The 23,570-nt window shown below is 34.3% G+C and overlaps 3 protein-coding genes and 1 long non-coding RNA gene across 6 annotated transcripts in view; 2 read left to right on the forward strand and 2 right to left on the reverse strand.

The window, feature by feature from the left end:
- Positions 1-23,570, reverse strand: part of zgc:113625 — a 32,279-nt gene that overhangs the window by 4,991 nt on the left and 3,718 nt on the right.
- On the forward strand, positions 99-10,128 carry si:ch211-139n6.3. 3 transcript variants are annotated; one of them, XM_087271430.1, is made up of 6 exons: positions 99-189; positions 289-844; positions 942-1,015; positions 7,552-7,838; positions 9,597-9,660; positions 9,850-10,128. In XM_087271430.1, exons 1-6 carry the CDS (start codon positions 180-182, stop codon positions 9,852-9,854), a joined length of 996 nt encoding a protein of 331 aa, XP_087127556.1. In that variant the 5' UTR covers positions 99-179; the 3' UTR covers positions 9,855-10,128. The 3 variants fall into 3 exon arrangements, with proteins under 3 accessions (XP_087127556.1, XP_087127555.1, XP_087127554.1); XM_087271429.1 differs by having other exon boundaries at positions 9,597-9,869; XM_087271428.1 differs by lacking the exons at positions 9,597-9,660; positions 9,850-10,128 and having other exon boundaries at positions 7,552-8,435.
- LOC141376467 (uncharacterized) lies at positions 11,606-14,605 on the reverse strand. The gene is made up of 3 exons (XR_015501634.1): positions 14,587-14,605; positions 13,552-13,658; positions 11,606-12,534 (listed from the first exon to the last, which is right to left on the reverse strand). It is a non-coding gene; the product is annotated as an uncharacterized LOC141376467 (long non-coding RNA).
- On the forward strand, positions 11,762-23,552 carry LOC100004186 (GTPase IMAP family member 8). The gene is made up of 6 exons (XM_087271379.1): positions 11,762-11,895; positions 13,603-14,194; positions 14,580-14,638; positions 15,994-16,020; positions 18,095-18,680; positions 22,100-23,552. The coding sequence occupies exons 1-6, from the start codon at positions 11,886-11,888 to the stop codon at positions 22,779-22,781; spliced, it is 1,956 nt and encodes a 651-aa protein (XP_087127505.1). The 5' UTR covers positions 11,762-11,885; the 3' UTR covers positions 22,782-23,552.

A 23,570-nucleotide genomic window follows, 5' to 3' on the forward strand; every position in this document is an offset into this window, starting at 1 on the left:
ATTTCTTTGAGTGTCTCTTATTAGTACTTAAGACTGTGACGCCACTCCCTTGGTTTTTTTTTAGCAATGCATGAAGCTGCTTTTTCTTTCATTTGCTCACTCGCTTCCTGCTTCTCCACATTTACAGACCTAACCAAACGATGTTTTCTGCAGCCTGCTGAACAGACTTGAAATTCAACATGCCAAAAGGTAAAGCGTAATTGTAGATTTCTTTTGCCAATTTTTGAGCGTTACACCCGTTGTTACGTTATTATATTGTTATAAGTAAACTATTTTAACCCTTTACAGGAGAACATAAATCTGCAGGTGACGTTTCAGCAGACGACAGTGTTGTCACTGTTGTGCTTCTGGGACAAAACAGCACTGATAAATGCCTTGTAGGAAACACAATGCTTGCATTTAAATGCTTCCAGCCAGGACAACGCATGTATCAAAAAGCTCTGGGAAGAGTCGGGAACGAGCTGCTCTACATCATAAACACCCCCGAATTTTTCTGGAGCCCAAACCAAGACCCAGAAACCAATGCTATAGAGGCAATGAAGCCATCGTACCCCGGTTCACGCATGTTCCTGCTGGTACTTCAAAATAAACAACTCTCCAATGAAGAAATGGAGATGTTCACCAAACTGAAGGAGAGATTTGGAGAGAAGATAGTGGAAAACATCACTGTGGTGCTGATCGATAGCAAAGAGTCATCAGAAGTGTCTCGCGACACAGCAAATGCCAGTCTCAAACAGATTTTGCACGAATGTAATGAAAGAATGTGTGTTTTCAGCAAAGATATGAGAGGAGTCGATCTGGTCGGACAACTTCTGCCAGAGAAACCAGATGAGGATCTTGACAGGTAGACTGATATGTTACAAGTTGAACATTTAAAGTTTAACATATAAATAAATGAAAATGTGTCATTGTTCTTTTCATTAATGTGTATCATCTTTTAGGTCAAATGTTGACAACAATAAGCAAATTAATCCAGAGGAAAAAGACAAGTCAGAGCAGCCAAAGCCTATGCAAGGTAATGTTTTGCTATTATTTGAAAAATAATTTTCTAGGCCAAATCTAGATGCTTTAAAGATACTTTAGGAAATTACATTAGAAGAGTCAAAAACGTACACACAGAACTTTTTATAAAGCGTGAAAATATCATAATTTGTTTGCATATATTTAGGAAACATGCTCAGTAAACATTCTTGTTTATCTGAAAAAACAATGCTGGTCAGATATTCTGCTTTGAAAATGTGTTTTCTGTGCCAGAACGCTGTCGTTGTTTTGGTTATTTTCACCTGCCCAATGCCAGTTTAGTCAATTATATTTCAGCAGCCCTGGTTGCCTTGTTGGAAAATTGAGTATTTAATTAATTTATTCAGAAGGGCTTTGAAAGCATGGGTTCATGACAGAAATGCGACCTCCGGCGGACAGCAGCAGCCTCCGAAATGAGACAGATTCAGTTCCACATGAGGTTATTAATTAGCAAATGATATAATTATTATGAACGTAAACATGAGCAGCTTACATTGTAACCATGTCGTAACAAGCTTTGTGACAAGATATGCAGTAATAAGCAATCTAGCTGTTTGCACCAGACGAAACACAACAAATGTACAGCCATTCAGAAGCACAGAATATGGACTCACTCACAAAATGGTTTATAACCTATTTATGACATATTAACTCTCTTTAACGTTATTAAATGTACAGTAGATGCTGAGTCACTCATGTGTTTACTTCTAAAGTTCAGTTTCAAACGGTTTATTTCCAAATTTGAGGTGAATCATCTGCTGCTGCTTTCAGCATATGACAATAAATGTCATGAAAAATGGCATTCAAACTCACATTATGAGCATTTAACACTGACAATGATCACACCAGGTAAACCTCATGTGCTTTATTCAGTTTACTGGTGTTCTCCTGTGAGAAATAGAAGCAGTTTCAAATATCAATTTGAGGTGTTGGTTAGAACAAAAACCCCTTTAAATATGGTAAATATTCCTTCTATCGGGTGTCATTGCTTTTATTTAGAACACGGTTTAAATCACTCACTCATGTCCTCAATCTGGCAACCAAGAGATTAGGGGTTCCTGTGTCCATAGTGCAAGTCTTCTGTGTGAGAATAAACATTTACTGATTGAGCGCCAGTATATATCTGCCCTAAATGTTGAATATGCAAGAGAGAATCTGATAATGACAAATTTTTTAAATAGTCTATTTATATGTAGTCAATGACAGAGTGCAAGAGTATGAGTATAGCATAATTAACCCTCTCAAAATTTCATTTAGAATTATGCATAGTTGTATTCTGATGTCGTGTCACGGTCGGTGAGGGGAAAAAAAAAAAAGAGCGAAGACCCAATTGCAGAAAAATGTAGGATTATTTATTATAAAATACAAATAAAAATAAAAGGCAAAACAAAAAGTACCCCTAGGGGGAAAACTCTAATAAAACAAATTAACGAACAAACAAACTTGACTGGCAGGACAAGACAGGGCTGGACACAACTATCGACGACAAACTGGCAAAGGACTGAAAACATAAGGGGGATTATAAAGCAAAAAGTAAATTGACACACAGGTGAACATGACAAATTAATAATGAGTTCACAAGGAGGGTGGGACTAGACAATAGACGGGAGAGCGCATGACACAGAGAGACAACACAAGCCATGCGCTCACATAAAACAGGACAAGAACATGCAGCCAATGAGAGAACTCATTAACCGCATGTTCATGACAAGACAAGCACAACACTGAAGCACACGACAAAAGCATGTGACCACGATGCAGTGGTGGTAAGAGTACAAAAAAAATGTACTCAATTACAAGTACTGTTACATTGCTGAAATTGTACTCAATTACAAGTAAAAGTACTGGTGTTAAAAAGTACTCAAGTAAAAGTACAAATTACTCTTCGTAAAAACTACTCAAATTACAAAATTACAAATTACTTTTTTAGCTTGGCGGTATTGGTGGAAATATCCATAAATGCGGAGTCAGACAAGATCCAGGCAGTAAAACACATTTTACATAACACATTTAAAGATACTATAAACACTTTTAAAACTGTTTAAACAGCATTAATTATAGATAATAATTATAGAGCACCTATAGAGGAAACCCACGCCAACATGGGGAAAACATGCAAACTCCACACAGAAACACCAACTGACTCAGCCAGGGCTTGAACCAACAAACTTTTTACTTTGAGGCGATAACAATACCCACTGCGCACCATGATTATTTTACAAAAACAATGTTTTGTTATTTTGAGTTTAAAGATAACAGAAATATGCACAAATGCACGACTTTTTATAATTTCAACTGATGCCTCTTTTATCTGTACGATCAATAGATGATGTAATAAATAAAAAAAAAACACTTGCAAATTATGGAGAAACTTTGTTAATTACCTAATTCGCGAACTGAACCGTCAGAAACCACAGAACAACACTGCCTAGTGCCTAAACATATTATTAATAAATATAATATCACAGAAATTAAGTTATGTCTTCTTACCATAATGTTTTTTTTTTAGATTATAGATTGAAGTCTTAAAAAAAGGGTTTCTGCAGATATCATAATGTCAAATTTAAGACTTTTTAAGACCATAAAGTATTAAATTTAAGACCTATATCACAATATCAAAAGCATGCAAGAGAAAATGCAAAAACACAAAATTTGTGGTAAAATAAAATTATTTAAATAGAACAGTACTGAAGACAGGTTAGATGCACCATTGAAGTGCAGGAACAAAAAAACAAAGAAACAAACATTTTGAGGCTGATTTATACTTTCGCCTGGCTCCGCATTGCACACCTCCGCTGACTGTGCGCGCACCTCAAGAAATGGATGAGGCTTTAATACTAGACGTGTTCGTCATTGTGATATTCTTTAAAACATCAGGGGCCAGTCAAAAGAAACCTCACTGTAAAGTCAGACGGATAAACAGAGAAGTAAAACGTTTTCAGAACTACGTCATATCTTTAATATTGTTCAAGATTTTAAAAATAATTATTTTTCATTATTTTTATAATTTATTATGATTACAAAGTTGGGTGACGGGGTGGGGCAGTGGGTAGCACTCTCGACTCAAGGCAAAAAGGTCGCTGGTTCAAGCCTTGGCTGGGTCAGTTGGCATTTCTGTGTGAAGTTTGCATGTTCTCCCCGTGTTTGCGTGGGTTTGCTCAAGATGCTCCGGTTTTCCCCACAGTCCAAAGACATGCATTTTAGGTGAATTAGGTAAGCTAAATTGTCTGTTGTTGTAAATGAGAATGGGTTGCAGCTGGAAGGGCATCCGCTGTGTAAAACATATGCTGATAAATCATTCGGTTCATTCCGCTGTGGCGACCCCAGATTAATAAAGGAACTAAGCCAAAAAGAAAATTAATGAATGATTATAAAGTTTTATAACTATTCAAGATTTTTTTAATTAGAGTTTGATGCATCACTCACTTGTGTTTATATCTCAGACAGTTCTACCTATTAAAGTTAAATGTCAATGACAACAGAACATGGGTTACTCTACAATTATTTTTTTTATTCTGGCAAGAATAATAGCAAAAAAATATATATATTATTTTTTGCCCACTCAACAATTGACACATTATTGTCTGGCTAGTTTCTGTCCTCTACTAATGAGCTGAAAAGGCAATAATGGTCCAACAATCCTGTCTATTATCACCAATAAAGCCTATAAATTAAGCTTGAGTACACTGTAAGCCAATGGGCTCATATATTCTTTTCCAGTTATCAAATACTTAATTTGTTACTTATTTTTTTTTACATTGCTTTAACTTCAAAATGATACATCAGTTTAAAACCAATAAATGGTGAAAAAACATATTCTGTAATCTTAAAACCACCTGGGTCTCCACTTTTGCCATGGCCTCTTTTTTGTTGTAACAAACTTATCCCCTAGGTTTTTCCAAACTTTAACAAAACACTTCCTTTCCATGGCTGTTGCAATTTCTAGCCAAGAATTATTGGTCATCTGGTCATCTCTATGCTGATCACGCATGGTCGGATAGTTAAGATGTCTGTACAGTCGTACTGTTACAGACAAAATCTCTTCAAAGTGATTCAAATTCAACTCAAATCAAGCGCGGCGCCGCGCGAACTGTTCACCCGAAATCATGTCGCGCGCGTCCAAAGTGAACCTCCGCAAACACGGCGATGACGTCACATTCGCCGAGCGCACTGAGCTATTGCATGCTGGTCTTTTCTTATTTGTAGTTTTAATACTGCAAATTACAATAGGAATAGTGAAATAAAGAACTACACCACCACGAAACCAAGCAACAACAAAAAAAATTAAATGAGCATTAGGAGTAGCGTTACATGTACATCGGAAAAATAAGACCTGTGCAAACATATTTCAGACCTAGAACAGCGAATTTGAGACTTTTTAAGGCCTAAAATTTAGATGTTTATATTTTAGACATTTTAAGACCCCACGGAAACCCTGTGTAAGCCGGATGGTACAGCAGAGGGCAGGTTTCATCCACCTTTTTTTGCGCTTTTTGGATATGCACATAAAAACGGTTGATGGAAACGCTATAATGCGCATATATTTTGAAAATGTGTGTGAATGGACAAACCAGCAGGCTAAGCACATTGTAAAACATCTAAAGTGTTGTTTTGGTCATTTTAAACCGCCTCAACCATTTCAGTATTATATTATATTAATAATGACCTCCAGAATTGTCAAGAGTGCCTGCACTCCGTGTCTCGCGCCTTCCAGCGCGCGTTCACTGCGTGCAGGATTGCCTTCTGATGCGCAAGTCACTTATTAAATGAAGATAATTTATTCATGCAGCTGCTCCTACTGATGCTAATTCTGTTTTTACTTTTGATATTTGTCGCCAGTTAATCAGGTGGCAATTTTGTTCTCTTTGACTTGTTGGACAGAAACGCTGCTTTATTTCCAGTCTTTTATGCGATATTCCAGTTTTGGGCATACATTTAATTAGCATTTTAGATGATACCATAGCTAATCACATCAGCACAGCTGTCCCCTTTTTTCCCTATGTACCTGTAGGTGAACAGCTCCTCCAGGTGTGGCAGCATTCATCCTCTGCTATTTCTTCCTCATTCTGTCTTAAATCTCCATATGTAATTGATAACTTTGTGACTGTATGATGACGGTCACGTAAATCTGCAGTAGCCTGAACTTGTTTTTCAGTTCAAATAATGTACCAGGCTTTTCATTGGTCCGTTAAGATCAGCTTTTTTTATTGGCTACCGAAATGCTGGTCAGTGCGTGGCTGAAATATTAATTTATTTACAGTACTCTGTAACGAATTGTGATTTTAAAAGTAACGAAGTAGATTACTCAGCTTAATTTTTACTCAAGTACAAGTAAAATTACAGGCTTAAAATTCTACTCATGAAAGTACAATTACCCCAAAAATGTACTTAATTACAGTAACGTGAGTAGTTGTAATTCGTTACTCCCACCACTGCCACGATGTAAACACCAAGCCACGTGCTTTGACAAGAGACGCAAGAGACGAGCACACGATAGATAAAACACCTTACCGTGCGCTCACACATAAGCAACGCGCATGCTTCATCTCAGCGCCAACCAAAACTGAAACCAATCTAGACGGAGGCACCGAGAATAAAGCAGCGCGATGCTGACAGAACAAAACACACAAGAGCACGCGCGTCTGAGGGACGCAGAGCGCGCGCGCGGCCACATCAAGCGGCAGCGCGCACATTTCCCGTACACCCACGACGCCCGCGCGCACACAGAGACAGAAACAGGACCAGACATGGGTAGTGTCGGAGCTCTGAAACCAAAACAAGAATTTACAAGACCAGAGTGGCAGAACCCTGACATGTCGTCACTGTCTTTTGCATTGGACCAGGACCATGGCCTCTTCTCAAAAGCCCCCCATCCCCCATGTATTTATAATATTTGTTATAAATAAATATAAAAATATTTTATTTATTTTAAATAAAAAACGTATTATAATTGTTGACAGAGCGCCACATGAAATCTTGCCTAGGATGCCAAATTGGTTAGGGTCGGCCCTGTGAACTAGATCCCAAGAATCCTGCAAGTGCAACAAGAACAACTGCGAGTACAATACTGTAAAAAAGGGTGAGCTACCAAGCAAACTAACCATGCTTGAAAAGTTGTCCATATGAAGATAGATAGGTGACACAAATGTATTCAGTTACAAATCATACACACTTCTAAGCAGTTTTGTGGTGTTTCTTCAGTGTTGTGCAAAGAACTGAACTTAAATAATCCTTTATTCGTCAATAATGTCCTCATAAATATCATTAGTGTGAAAAGGAGCAAACGTTATTGACATCATACTACTGTTAATTTCACCAAGAAACTGCACTCAAATGTATGTTAAAATACGTTTTTGCAGTTTCATAAAAATGTAGGCTAACGCATGCATTTTCAAAAGACCCTAAAGTCTGTTTATATATATATATATATATATATATATATATATATATATATATATATATATATATATATATATATATATATATATATATATATAACATTTTCTATACATGTATTTTATTTTCTCATAGAGGAGAGCATGACCATTCAGCCATCTGGGGGTGAAGGCATGACCACTATGGTGCTGCTGGGATTAAACAGCGATGATAAGTGTCTGATAGGCAACAGTATCCTCCAGCATGACTGTTTTACACCTGGAAGAACCATCTGTGATCGGGTTGTGGCTCGAGTAGGCGATCAGATGGTCTGTATTGTCAACACCCCAGACCTTTTTGTCTTCAAACCAAGACCTGACCTGATAGCAGACAGTATGGAAGAGATGCAGCCAACATACACAGGTCCACGCGTGTTCCTCATGGTACTGCAGGACAAAACACTCACGCATGAAGAGATGGAGATGATCGCAGATTTAATAGAGAAATTTGGAGAGAAACTGCTTAAGAATATGCTAGCGGTGCTCATTGGCAGCAAAGATGATAAATCTGAAAAGTGTGAAATTGAGGAGAACCTCAAAATGTTTTTAGACGAGTGTAAGGAGAATATATATGTGTATAGGAGCGATGTGAAAAGCACTGATTTGGTCGAACAGCTTATGGGAAAAGGAAAAACACAGGAATCGGAGAAGAACTAAACATCCGGAAAAGATATCTGATCAAGGTTATATGTTACAGGTTTATACACAGTTGAAGTCAAAATTATTCACCCTTCTAATTTTCTTCTGTGATAAATATTTCTCAACGGAAAATTTTTCACAGTATTTCCTATAATGTTTTTTCTACTGGAGAAAGTCTTATTTGTTTTATTCTTGTAAACCCTTTAAATGTCACTTTAAGCTGAATCAGGGTTTCTGCAGATATCAATATCAAATTGAAGACTAATAATTGTTAAATTTAAGACCTATATTACGATAAATCAAAAACACGCATACACAAAAAATGCACAACAAAAAAATGCCAAAAAAAATAAATAAAGTAATAATAAAAAATAAAAATATATTTAAAAAAAATGTGGCAAAACACATTTATTCGAACTAAACTGTACTGAAGACTGGTTAGATGCATCACTGAACTTGAAAACTTGGGGAAAAAAAAAAAAAAACATCTTAAGGCTGATTTACACTTTCGCCTAGGGGCGCATCATGCACCTCCGCTGACTGCGACCGCACCTCAAACCGACAAGGCTCTTTAAAATGTCAGGGGGCAATCAAAAGAAACCCACTGTAAAGTTAGACGGATAAACAGAGAAGAAAAGAAAAAAATCAGAAACTACGTCATATCATTAATATCGTGCAAGATTTTTAAACAAATAATTTTTTATTAATTTTTATAATGGTTATAAAGTTTTATAACCATTCCAATTTTAATCAAACTTTGATGCATCACTTACATTTGTTCATATCTCAGACAGTTCTATACCTTATAAAGTTTATTAAAATATTAATGACCAAAAAAACATGGGTTGCTCTACAAATATATATATATATATATATATATATGTATATATATGTATATATATGTATATATATATATATATGTATATATATATATGTATATATATATACATATACATATGTATATATGTATATGTATATATATATATATATATATATATATATATATATATATATATATATATGTATATGTATATGTATATATATATATATATATATATATATATATATATATATATATATATATATATATATATATATATATATTTATTTTTATTTATTTTTTTTTTGTGGTAAACACTGCTTAATCTGAAAGCAGCTGCTAGAGATCTACAGCTGATTACGGAGCCGGTTTTACTGCTAAAATGTTCATAAAGTTTACCTTTGGATTAATCATGCTGCCCTTCCCTTAAACAATGGTTTGAGTATTTAGAGAATGCATAAAGGAAAAACTAAAACATACCCTGTGTTTAAAGGTATTTTTTGTAAGGGTTTACAGTAACAGACTATGAGGAAGTAACTGTGAGAGTTCCAGTACTTTATCAAAGATGGTATTTAGATGAACATGCCAAAGGCTATCATCACTTACACCTCCAGACAGTTTCAGATATTTTACATTTGCACAAACAGCATTAATGACTCAGTGTTTTTTTTTTGGCAACACAGAAAGATAAGCAAAAGAGAAACAAGACCCAGTTACATACGTATCAAAATGGGCCACTGCACCAAAGTAAGTTTAAAATAAATGTAAATAATTTTACACACACACACACACACACAAACACAAAGCATATTAAATTTTCCACATAACACTAGTGAAAATAAATGTTCCATCATTATTCAATGAAACTTGTTTTGTTTTTTTGTAAAAATGAACATACTTATTCTCGCTTGTACTAATTCATTCATTCTCCTTCAGCTTAGTCTCTATTTCAGAGGTCGCCACAGCGGAATGAACCGCCAACTATTCCAGCATATGTTTTATGCAGCGGATGCCTTTCTAGCCACAACCCAGTACTGAGAAACACCCATACATTCACATTCACACACAAACACGCGCACACACAACGGGCAATTTAGTTAATCCAGTTCACCTATGGGTTTCCTATAGCTGCTGTTTCCCTCATAGTCCAAACACACATCAACACGGGGAGAACATGTAAACTCGAAACAGAAATGCCAACTAACCCAGCCGGGACTTGAACCAGCGAATTTCTTGCTGTGAAGCGACAATGCCAAGCACTCAGTCACCGTGCCACCCGCACTTGTACTAAATAAAAACATAAAACAATAAGTTATCATACTACATTTATTACATTTGAAATGATCAAAAGCATCTTGCAGACAAATGATTCTGAATAAAATAATCTGTGTCTGTTTATAAAGTGACTTAACTGATTTTAAAACTGTTGTACTGGCTTGTGACCAACTAGTAAGACAATAGACCCTATTCCCATTTCTGGATTTTTAGTAGCGGAAGATGTCGAAGTTGGGAAAACTTGAATGGGAGAGAACAACAAATAATTTTTTTTTTACAATCTTATCTGCTCGAATAACAAAAGAAAAACTCCACAATTATGTTATAACAAATTTTAAGAAAAGGAAAAAGTTGGGGAGAGAATAAGGTCAAATTTAAGGTCCTGTCCCATAGACGGTGCATTAGAAACACCTCGCACAAGCAGTAATTCATTTTTTTGTAATTTGAAGCAAAGATGATGCACTACATACATAAATGATTATAAATGTCCATACTGTACGTTTAAAAAAAACAAAGAAAATCAGAATATTAAAGCCTTTCAAGGACTAAAGATGCTGATGACCACTAAACACGTCATAACAGGCTTGTGAAAAGGGTCTATGTAATATGGGGGGGGGGGTTACGATTTTAAACATAAAATGTTTCGCTGCTTCTTTGGTTAAACTTCTTTGGTGAACTTTGACAAGCTTTTGGAATGTCAACTGAGAATTTAAATTAGTCTTAAATATTTAAAATCAATGGAAACTTTGAGCTTTTCTCCTTTAAAGAATACATCAGAATGATTGGTCACTTTTTGGTGTGTGTGGGTGGGTGGGTGGGGGGGGGGCCTGGTTGTGTGACCTTAAGACACAAGTCACACAACCAATAAGAAACATGTATTGTAACTATTGCCTCGGTTAAGTAGTTTGATGACTGTCGTCTGTTCTTGCATGCACATAAAACAGTGCCATCAGTACACATTTGAATACTAATTAAAACACAGACTTGTGAGATGCTATACATGTACAAACTAAACAAGACAGTGCTCAAAACTGATCCTTAAGAAACTCCAGTTACAGATTTTGTACTGTCAAATATGAAGTCATCCATTTGCTCATCCTCGAGCGGTTCCAAAACTTTGAGTTTTAAGCACTGAATGAGTTTTAAAAACAAAAAAACAATATATTAAAGATAGCTGAAAAAAAATTGTAATCATTGGAATGCGTAGTAGGAAAAGCAAATAATAATAACAACATGTACAGTTTTTTTAAAGTATCTTTTTGAAACAAGCAAGTAAATTATGACAAATTTCAGAGTAGCCCTTTAAATTATTTTAAAGGACATCTTCTGTAAATCATGGTACAAAATGTATTTTTTGTTGATGTTGTTCAGGAAAAGAAAATGATTTAAAAACAGACTACTGTACAAAAAAAATTGCATTAAACATGCATAGACTGCTTCAGAATATTCATTAACAACCATTTTAAAGAACATAAAATGCAGTTGAGGAGGTGGCAGCTGTTATCTAGACGAATGACGAGTAACTCGACGTGTTATTCCAGATTTCTGACGAGCACTTTTTTTTCCCTCAATCATTTTAGAACAAGTCAATTTTCTCTTTCATTTACTCATGACTGTGCTTTCCAGTGTCAAAGAAGCATTTAAGAGTTCTCATTCTGATCAGCATTTAATTCAACTTCTTCCTAATTCAACTCAGCATGTCACAAAGTAAGTACCAGCTATTACTTTCTCTATTTCTTCAATTTATTTAATTGTGATGGTGACATTTTAGCATTTTGACTTCTGCAATTATTAGTCTTTAAATCATATTGAATTATATCCGATTATATCTTAATTTGATTTGTGAAAATAAAATGACAATTTTACACAAGTTTTACCTATAAATTAAAGAATTGAAATGTGCATTTAAAAGTTACAAGCATGACTAAAGCTATTTTAGTAAATGAAACTAAAACGGAGGCTAAAACTGTGAAAAAAAAAAAAAAAAAACATTGTTCTCTAACTAAAATTAGTTAACAATAAAATTAAAAACTAAAACTAAACTAACAACAATCACTTTAAAATAAACTGTGATAAAATGAGCAAAACTATAATATTTTGTAAATTCATAAGGACTCGTTATGTCGTGGAAAATCTGACCTGCAGCTTGTAACAGTGGCAATGTACAAAGTCAATATTTTCTTGTAAATAACGAAGAATAATAAAATAAAGTAAAAAAACAATTCTCCGCAGAGGCAGGATCCAAATCACGGTCTCTTTGTGTCAGGGCTCTGCGACGTACCCACTCAGCCACGTGACTCTTAAAAAAAATATTTCCCACAGCAGTGTTGCCATACACCAATGCACCTCGGAAACAAAAAAAAAAAAAAAAAAATAGTATCATTGACTTTTGCACCAAACAAATGACTTTGCCCTAAAGATTAAAGTAAAGAATTGTTCGGGTGCCAGACAGGATTAAAACCTGTCAAATCATATATATTAAATTATGCCCAGATAACAAATTTAGCATCAGACACAAACCATTCGTTACAGTTACACACAAAATGAAGTGGAATAAATGATCAAACGAGATTCAAATTCAACTCGGTTTATATTTCAACCAAAACAACATGGAGAAAAAGATGCACTTTTATAGCCAAACACATCTGCCAGGCACATGATTTATATATAAAATCATATTTTCCTAAGCATAACACACGTGTTCTGTCTTTTCTTCTTCTGCCAAAAAAATGTCAATTAGGCATGTTTATTGTACTAATTACATATATAGTATAAACTTTAATATAAGGAGGTTTTCTGAATTCTTCATTAAGTTTACCTAAGTTCATTGCATTTGTATGGTAATAATTGTGCATTGTAATAATTGTTTAATTTTATTACTAAGAGTTTAGCACAAGAGTTAAATTATTTGGAAACATTATACTTTTCTTTGGTCGACACTTAACTTTCCTCTCAAAGGGATAGTTCACACAAAGATGAAAATTCTGGCATTATTTACTCACCCTTTCATAAGTTTCATAGTTCTGTTAAACGCAAAATAAAATATTCTGAAGAAATTTGGAAACCTGTAACCAAAACTTCTATTGTATTTGTTTTCCTAATATGAAAGTCAATTGTTACAGATTTTCAGATTTAAAACTTGGAGAATAAATAGTGAGTACATTTAAAATTTTTGGGTGAACTATCCCTTTAAAACTGCTCAACTAGAAATATTAAATCTAAAAGTAAATAAATAAAAGTAAAAAAAAAAATGTTAAGAAATTAAAAACAAAACCATAAATGAAACACTAATCTGAAACGCCTAACAAACCTAATAGTATGGAAGTGAAAACTCATTAAAAAAAAACCCAAAACTATACTAACCATTACCAAAGCTCTTGAGAATCAAACTAGAAAGTCTTCTTCTTTCTATAGTGGAGAGCACGAAAGGGGAGCAACCTGGCAAAGGTGACAAGATTGCTATGGTGCTACTGGGAAAGAACAGCCATGATAAGTCAATAATAGAGAACATCATGCTAAACACCAAAGATTTCACTGCTGGAAATGAAAAAAACACTGAAACAACGGATGGCTATAACATCTGCATTATCAACACTCCAGACCATTGTCATAAACAAAACACAAAGCATGAAACTGACAGTATGAGGAGTATAAAGGAGATCTATCCAGGTCGTCACGCGTTTCTACTGATAATAAAAGACACACAGCTTTCAGAAGAAGAGATGGAGATGTTCACCCAGCTGAAAGTGATATTTGGTGAGAAAATGGTGGAAAATATGATTGTAGTACTTGTTTGTAATCAAGAAATCAAATCTGGAGAGGCATTTCTCCAAGCTGATGCGAATCTGAAAAAATTACTAGTTGAGTGTGGACGGAGATTGTGTGTGTACAACCGGATAAAAGACATAAAAGGTAATGAGCTGCGAAAACAGATCATGGAAAAATGGGAGTTTTTACGCAAGAAACAGGATTATAAAGCAATAATTCCCCCACCTGGACCTGAGAGGTAAGACACATGTAAATAGTATGATTAAATCTATTTAAAAAGGGATAGTTCACCCAAAAATGTACATTTTACTCACATTCAAGTGGTCGCAAACCACTGAGTTTATTTTGTTGAACATTAAAGAAGATATTTTAAAGAAAGCTGAAAACCTGTAACACTTCCATAGCAGGTAAAACCTATAATAATGTGGAAGTCAATGGTTACAGGTTTTCAGCATTCTTCAAAATATCTTCTTTTGTGTTCAACAGAAGAAAAAAGTCAAATAGCTTCGCAAAAAGTAAAGTGTGTCTAAATGATTATAGGATTTTCAGTTTTGGGAGAACTATTCCTTTTTTAAAAACATATACAAATCTTTTTTAAGCATAATTACATTTCAATTCCATAGGACTTACGAAGAAATGAAGCCAGTACCACAGGTATCATGGGGGGCTGAAAAAAGCAAAGGTAAAAATCTTATAGATTTTCAGTCACGTTTGCCATTTATGATATCAACATGCTGTTTTTTGCTGCATTTTACATCGGTCTAAACCAGTGGTGGGCAAACTTTTTAGACCCGAGGGCCACATCAAATTTTGCAAACTAAGTGAAGGGCCACAGATCAAATTCTTCAAAAACTAACTTTTATTTATAGTGGCAGTATGCATGGAACATGTAATATCAGACAGAAACAGGTCACATTAACACAATCAGATTTTTTAAAAATATTAAGTTAAATTTAAAAGTCAAATTAATTTGCACTGCTATTTATATTTGCTTATCAATTATCATAAAATAATAAAATAATCCCTTATAAAATATAATAATAATAATAATAATAATAATAATAATATATTAACACATGAAAAATAATTCTTAAAGTTTACTATTTAGTACAATTTACAATAATCTAATTTGCACTGCTTTTAGAATACACAAATCAATCATCAAAACTTGAAGAAACCATATATCTTTGATAAAAGAACTTTTTAAAGTGGAAGTATGCATGGAAAATAGATTCTATGACAAAAAATTACACATTTAACCAGCAATTATTATATAATTTGAGTCAAATTCACATCAATCTCATAAGCTTGTATTAATATGCTCACATCAATCATTATAAAACATGAAGAAACACAATCATGATGAAACAGAAGAATCTTAGTCTTTGTTATTCCAAGTCATGTTATTATGAGTGTGTTAAAGTGAACAATGAGCCTGAGCTCTTTTGGCAAGGGTGTCAAAGTCTGGAGTCTGCTACGACAAAAACACGAGGCGCAGCAGGTGGTTAAAACCCTCGCGGTCGTTAGTAAACCATTCAAAGGAGGCGCCTTTTAGCGCATAAAGCACGTTCAGTGTGATTGGCCCCTTAGGTGGTAGTGTTTAAAAACAGCAATACTTTCTTGGCATATTATACATGCGGCTTTCTGCGCGATATTGATGAAGAAGTATTTTGTTGTCCATTCTTCCTTAAACATACGACATTCAGAGTCAATTTTTCTTTTTTTTTTGCCCGACACATTTTCTGTCATTAACGGTCGAGTGCATTTTAATATCCCAGAGTGTGTTCTAATTCTACTGGTTGTGCTAACTGTACCGCATGCAATACTGCCGTCACGTGGTGTTCACTTGTAATTGCATCATTAATTTACTTTTAAAAACTTCCTCGCGGGCCGGATTAAAGTGTTCAGCGGGTCGCATATGGCTCAGGCCGTAGTTTGCCCACCTCTGTTCTAAACAAATCATATTCTTGCAATACACATTATTATGCAAAACAATGCTATGATTGACATTTTCTGTTTAAAAATGTTGACTTACAGCAACCCCAGAGAAGTTTCTGCAAAGAGGTAAGCTATTTACACAGTTTGTGCGATTGACAAGAAAGAAAAAAAAATCATGACATTTGTATAATAATCTTAAAAATAATAATCTCTTAAAGAGATAGAATTTACATTTTTGGGTAAACTGTCATCATATACTCCCCCCTTACTCAAACTTATAGGAGTTTCTCTTTAGGGGTGTCAAACTCAATTCCTGGAGGGCCGAAGCCCTGCACAGTTTAGTTCCAACCCTGCTCCAACACACTTACCTGTAGGTTTCAAACAAGCCTGAAGGACTCAATTAGTTTGATCAAGTGTGTTTAATTAGGGTTGGAACTAAACTGTGCAGAGCTGCGGCCCTTTTGGAACTGAGTTTGACACCTGTGATCTAACTTGACGAGAGATCAGGGCTGGACTGGGACCCAAAAAAAAAAAAAAAAAAAAAACATCAAACGTAGATTAAAGATTGTATATAGTGAATTAAATGAACTTAAACAATTAAAAAAACGCTACAAATATTTGTTTGGGCAGAATTACAAAACTAAATGTAAAAAAAATAGAATTAGTTTTGCTTAAGTTGCACACTTTTATCATGTACTGTTGAAGTGAAATATTAGACCCGCTGTTTATTTTTTTTCCCCAAAGTTCTGTTTTACGGAGAGAAGGATTTTTTTTTTAATAACTCATAATAACTGATTTATTTTATCTTTGCCATGATGACAGTAAATAATATTTGACTAGATATTTTAGACACTTCTTTACAGCTTAAAGTGACATTTAAAGGCTTAACTAGGTTAATTAAGTTAACTAGGCAGGTAGGGTAATTAGGCAAGTTATAGTACAACAATGGCTTTTTCTATAGACTATGAAAAAAAATAGCTTAAAGGGGCTAATAATGTTGGTTTTAAAAAAAATTTTAAATTGCTTTTATTCTAGCCAAAATAACAAATAAGACTTTCTCCAGAAGAAAAAAAAACATTATCAGACTCCCTCTGAAAATTTCCTTGCTCATAATTTGGGAAATATTTAAACAAGAAAAAAAATAAATAAATAAATCAAAGGGAGGGCTATAAATTCCGACTTCAATGGTATAAATAACATTATAAACATAATGTATAAATATTATTGTAACTATAGGCCTACATCATACTATTTGACGATCAAAAACTGAAAAGTAATGATATCACAGGCGATTGTCTTCTGACCGAGTGCACCTTAAAGAGACATGAATGACATTTATCAAGCTTGAGAAGCATACAGTTCTGTAGGATCTATATAATTTGTAAAATAAAAACGTTTCAGGTTAAGGAAACAGCATGGGGGGAAGTTGCCGTGGGCCTTGGTGCAAATGAAAAGCAAAAACTATTTATATAGACAGATAGTTAACTAGAAGCACGTTGCTTCTGATCTCCATATACATGCACGTGGTTTTAAACAGGCGTGACTCTAAACTATTTTGACAAATTACATCGATGTTGCACGCTCACACAGAGCCAAAAAATGGGAGTTTGTGATTGGGTCATCCCAATGTCAATACTGAAAAGAATCAATGGGCTGCAGATTATGTCACATGGGCCTATCCGTCTGGAAAAAAAAAAAGGAAAAAAAAAAAACATCTTACTTGCAGAGCGTCACAGATCACAGCATCGTCAATTAATTAGGCTGAATAAAAGACTGCTAAGTGTTTCATGGGCCGATCAGATCATAAGAAAATGATCAGTCCGGCCCAAAAAGTACATCAGCCCAGTGGGAAACTGCCCGGTCTGCCAGATGTCCAGCACACCTCTGCCAGAGATCATGTGGCTGCAAAATGGCCACTGAGGAATAAATAAGCCTCAGACTTTAAAAGCTGATTTTTCCATCTGCATTGAGTAATCACCGTGACTCACGGCGCTTGGCTTGTGCGTAGACGTGTATTGCTATAATTTAGCATGCTGTTTGTGTTGCTCTGTAATAACACTTCCAAAACACTAGCTGGCAGTGGGTGGGTCACATTTAACTGGCAGTGTAAACGGGACCATGCATTACTAAAAATATATCATGACAAGCTGTTACAAGATGCACATTTTTCAAATAATTTGCGAACTGTCTGAATTTATAGCACAATTAACCGTCCGGACATCTGGAAATGAAGAAATGACTGGAATGACGACAGTGGTCCTGCTAGGAAACGATAGAAAAAAGAAGGATCACATTGGGAACATCATTCTGGACAAACCTCATTTCCAAACTAAAGACACTTGTGAGAAGATTCTGCATACTATTGATGGTCAGAAGGTGTGTATTATCAACACCCCAGACCTTTTTCATAAATCGGTCTGGTGGGATCCAGAAGGTTCCAGTATGGAAGAGCTGAAGCCCTCATACACAGGGCCACGTGTCTTCCTCCTAATTCTCCGTGACAAACATCTGTCTTCACAAGACATGGAGATGTTTACTGAACTAAAGAAGAAGTTCGGAGAGAAAATGGTCGAAAACACGATTGTGATGGTTGAAAAGAAGTTAGCCTCTAGCTCAATGGACAAACATATTTCCTTCAAAAGCCAATACCACGCAATACTGGAAGAGTGCGGAAGACGAAAGTGTGTTTACAACAGAGAAATAAAGAATGTTGAATTAATCCGAAAACTGAAGAAACACACTGAAGGCTTCCAGAATTACCAAACATTGGCATTGCACAGAGAAAGGTAGGTTTATAGACTTATATCAGGCTGCACGATACTGAAAAAAAAATAACAATGTGATACTTTTTCTGTGATATACAGTGGGGAAATAAGCATTGAACATATTTCTAGAGGTGACTTTATAGGTGAAATTTACACCGGATGTTGGTAGCAACCAAAGAAATATATATATATATATATTCAAAGAAAACAAGCAAATAAATGGACAGATTAACTTCTGTGATAAAATAAAGCCTTAGGGAAAAAAATATTGAACACATGAAAGTGTAGAAGCCGAGACAGCAGCTGAAATCTATCAGCAGTTCTTCAGCAACCCTCTGCTCTTCGTCATTGTAAATGAATATTAGCTGCTTCAGTCCAACATCTACATTAGCAAAATGATGAAGATATAACCAGGGTGGACATTTCAGCAGGACAATGATCCAAAACACAGCCAAGAAAACTCTCAAATGCTTTTAGAGAAAGAAAATCAAGCTGTAGAATGGCTCAGCCAATCACCTGACCCGAATCCAATTGAAAATATAAAATAAACATCAGCTCTGATGGACGAGACCCACAGAACCATCCACAATTTTTACGCTCTGTTGAAGTCTGTGTGTGTGTGTGTGTGTGTGTGTGTGTGTGTGTGTGTGTGTGTGTAAATAATATATATATTTTTAAAGAGGCGTCTTGAAGCTGCCATAACCAAAAAAAACAAAAAAGATCGTTTGTGTTTTTACTAAAATCTGGTTCAATTCCATGTCAACAGCTCCTTTAGAAATATTATTTTTTCCCACTGTGTGTGTGTGTGTGTATATATATATATATATATATATATATATATATATATATATATATATATATATATATATATATATATATATATATATATATATGTGTTTGTGTGTGTGTGTGTGTGTGTGTGTGTGTGTGTGTGTGTATATATATATATTTTTTTTATATACAATTTCATATAATTTATAATTGTAGACTAATTGGAATGGTTCTGTAGGGGATTGCATCTGCATAAAACATAAGAGACAATCTACAAGCACAATAAAATCCAGTAAAGAAAAAGACATATTAATTAAACGGTGTTTTATGGTTTTGAGATTTCAGGTACAGTAACTGAATAATCCATTATAAAATGCTATAAAATGTGACTATTAAAATCGATATTGATGCTGAAAATATATATTTTGCAGCCCTATACTAATAACATAATTAAAATGGTATTTAAATTACTTTAATTACTTGTTAAGTAATTAAGTTACTTTTCAAACGATTTAATTACCTAACTCAATCCTAAAAACCCACATACATCCAAACAGACAATGGATATAAATCTCCTAATAATTTAAATTGAATTCAAATTTAAACAGCACTTTTTAGTTTTGTTTATACTAACATAAAAATAAAACATTCACACCATACTTCATTTAAACATTAAACATGTAATTGTTTCTTAAAAATGTACAATGGTCAAATAAATGGATCTTTCTTTAGTTCATTCATTCATTTTCTGTCTGCTTAGTCCCTTTATTCATCAGGGGTCACCACAACGGTAAGAACCGGCAACTTATCCAGCATATGTTTTACGCAGCGGATGCCCTTCCAGCCGCAACCTAGGATCCTAGGAAACATTTATACACACTACGGCTAGTTTAGTTTATTCAGTTTATCTGTACCACATGAGTTGGACTGTGGGGGAAAAACAGAACACCAGAAGGGAAACCCACACCAACATGGGGAGAACATGCAAACTTCACACAGAAATGTCAACTGACCCAGCCGGGACTTGGGCCAGCGACCTTCTTGCTGTGAGGCCACAGTGCTAATTACTGAGCTACCCTTCCTTCTTTAGTTGAACATTTAAATTATGCACAATATCTGAATATATATATATATATATATATATATATCTGAATATATCTGAATATATATATATATATATATATATATATATATATATATATATATATATATATATATATATATATATATATATATATATATATATATATATATATATATATATATATTAAAAATATATATATGATATATATATAAAATGAACAATAAATTAGTTCATTCAGAGAACTACAGTAATCATATATATACAATGAACTAATTTCTTGTTTCATTTTTCCCCTCAAGCACATGGAGCTGCCTTGATAAACTTAGTCTTCTTAAGTTGAAAAAAATATTCTGCAAAATATATTTGTATTGAAAAAATTATGTATACATTTACCTTTCCCCTCTGAATTGACATATACAGAACTGCCGAATTTATGTCCAATAATTAAAGTAGAAGCAACTGTAATTACACTTAAAAATGAAAAGTTCCCTTAGATGACTTTTTCCAGCGCAAAATTAGAGTAACTATTTACTTTGTAATAGGCCTGTAACAATGTCTTTTTGTTGTAAGATATATTGCACCAAGATATTTAGCCAAAAACGACATTATTGATGTTTTAAGAACATTTTATGCCACTCATTACATAATCCCACAATGATAATATAATAGCATCAAAATGCAAGTACACTCTTCAAACGATCAGGCATTGGAACCAGAATGGGAAAATGTATTACCTAAACAAATAAATAAATATTAAATGTTAACACAAAAGTGCAATTTAAAAGAGGTTTTAAAATCTGCTATCAGATCCATTTTCAGTCGTCAGACACCCACATGAAAATGTAATATGGTAATTTTTAGTAAATACTATAGTGTATTATTAACTATGCTGACACAGACACCTTCCATAAAGACGGAGATGTTGCACAATCAGCTAAAATGTTGCTAGAATTGGTTATGTATGGGTGATATACAGTTGTCAGAATTATTAGCCCCCCTGAATTATTAGAGCCCCTGTTTATTTTTTTCCCCAATTTCTGTTTAACGGAGAGAAGATTTTTTTCAACTAAATAATATTTGACTAGATATTTTTCAAGACACTACTAAAGGCTTATCTAGGTTAATTAGGTTAACTAGGCAGGTTGGGGTAATTAGGCAGGTTATTGTATAACGATGGTTTCTTCTGTAGACTATTGAAAAAAATTAGCTTAAAGGAGCTAATAATTTTTGTTCTTAAAATGGCTTTAAAAAAATAAAAACTGCTTTTATTCTAGCCGAAATAAAACAAATAAGACTTTCTCCAGAAGAAAAAATATTATCAGACATACTGTGAAATTTTCCTTGTTCTACATCATTTAAGATATATATATTTTTTTTAATTCAAAGGGGGGCTAATAATAATAATTGACTTCAACTGTATATTGCATCACCAAAAATAATTGACGCTATGTTCTTGTGTTGTGGAATAAGTCAACATTGTGACAGTGGCATAGTATACCCAATTACACCCAACACTGGTTATTTATGGACAGGAGATTATTTCTTTCTTTGTATAACCCCACATCAATCCCTCTTTTGTTTGCAGAGGCCCAGACAGTTTCAGAAAGCATGAAAATGCTTTGCAAGCAGTACAAATACAGCCATCTATCAGAGAGCGTCCCCAGAAAGACTTAACCATCGTTCTGCTGGGACAGACAGGAAGTGGAAAAAGTGCTTCAGGAAACACCATCCTAAAAAAGCAAGCTTTTAAATCGCATGCCAGTTCTGTGCCAGTAACAACAGAGTGCCAAATGGAAAAGGGGGTTGTTTTTGAGAAGAATATTACCGTTATAGACACCCCAGATTTCTTTAATGAAGACCTTACAGACCAGGAAGACCAGATAAAGAGGTGCAAGGACCTCACTCAGCCTGGGCCTGATGTGTATTTGCTGGTCATGCAGCTGGGACGTTTCACTGAGGGCGAGAGAGAAGTTCTCCCAAATTTGAAGAAAGTGTTTGGTGAAGAAGTGACTTCAAAAATAGTGATTCTTTTCACGGGCAAAGAGAAGCTAAGAGACAAGTCTTTACCAGATTACATCAGTGGCAGTGACCAAGAACTTCAGGAACTGGTCAAATCCTGTCATTCAAGGTGTCACGCGTTTAACAACAACGACAAGAACCATCACCAAGTGAAAAAACTGCTGGATTTAATTGGTAGCATGCAGGGAAATGCTGAAAATTATCCCAAAAAGAAGCAGAAGGACAACAAAGACTGTGTTATCTTGTAAGATATTGAGCTGTTTGTATGTAAACAAAACTAAAAGGGACCACACAATTTCTAAAAGTAAATGTTTACATATCCATGTGTAGCTAATATTTATGCTTTGAACTAACATTTGCCATATTAAGAAGGATCATTTATAGTTGAAGTCAGATTTATTAACCCCCCTTTTAATTTTATTTCTTTTTTTTAAATATTTCCCAAAGGATGTTTAACAGAGCAAAGAAATTTTGACTCCATGTCTGATAATATTTTTTCTTCTGGAGAAAGTCTTATTTGTTTTATTTCAACTGGAATGAAAGCAGTTTTTATTTTTTTAAAACCCAGTTTAAGGTCAATATTATTCGCCCCTTTAAGCTATAATTTTCCGATAGGCTACAGAACAAAACATCGATATACAATAATTTGCCTAATTACTCGAACTTGCCTAGTTAACCTATTTAAGCCTTTAAATGTCACTTTAAGCTGTATAGAAGTGTCTTGAAAAATATCTAGAAAATAATATGTGCTGTCGTCACAGCAAAGATAAAATAAATCAGTTATTAGAGATGAGTTATTAAAACTATTATGTTCAGAAATGTGTTGAAAAAATCTGCTCTCCCTTAAACAGAAATTGGGGGAAAAATAAGGGAGCTAATAATTCTGACTTCAACTGTACACCAGTATCTTAGACAAATAACACTTTGAAAAACTATAGCACTTGAATAACACTTGCCAACTGGTTATTGTATAGAAATGAATGACATAATTAACCTAAATAAAAAAATTCAACCCTGAACATGACTCTGTATTAAAA

This window comes from Danio rerio, chromosome 10, assembly GCF_052040795.2.
Source record: "Danio rerio strain M-AB ecotype USA chromosome 10, GRCz13ab, whole genome shotgun sequence".
Lineage (NCBI taxonomy): Eukaryota > Metazoa > Chordata > Actinopteri > Cypriniformes > Danionidae > Danio > Danio rerio.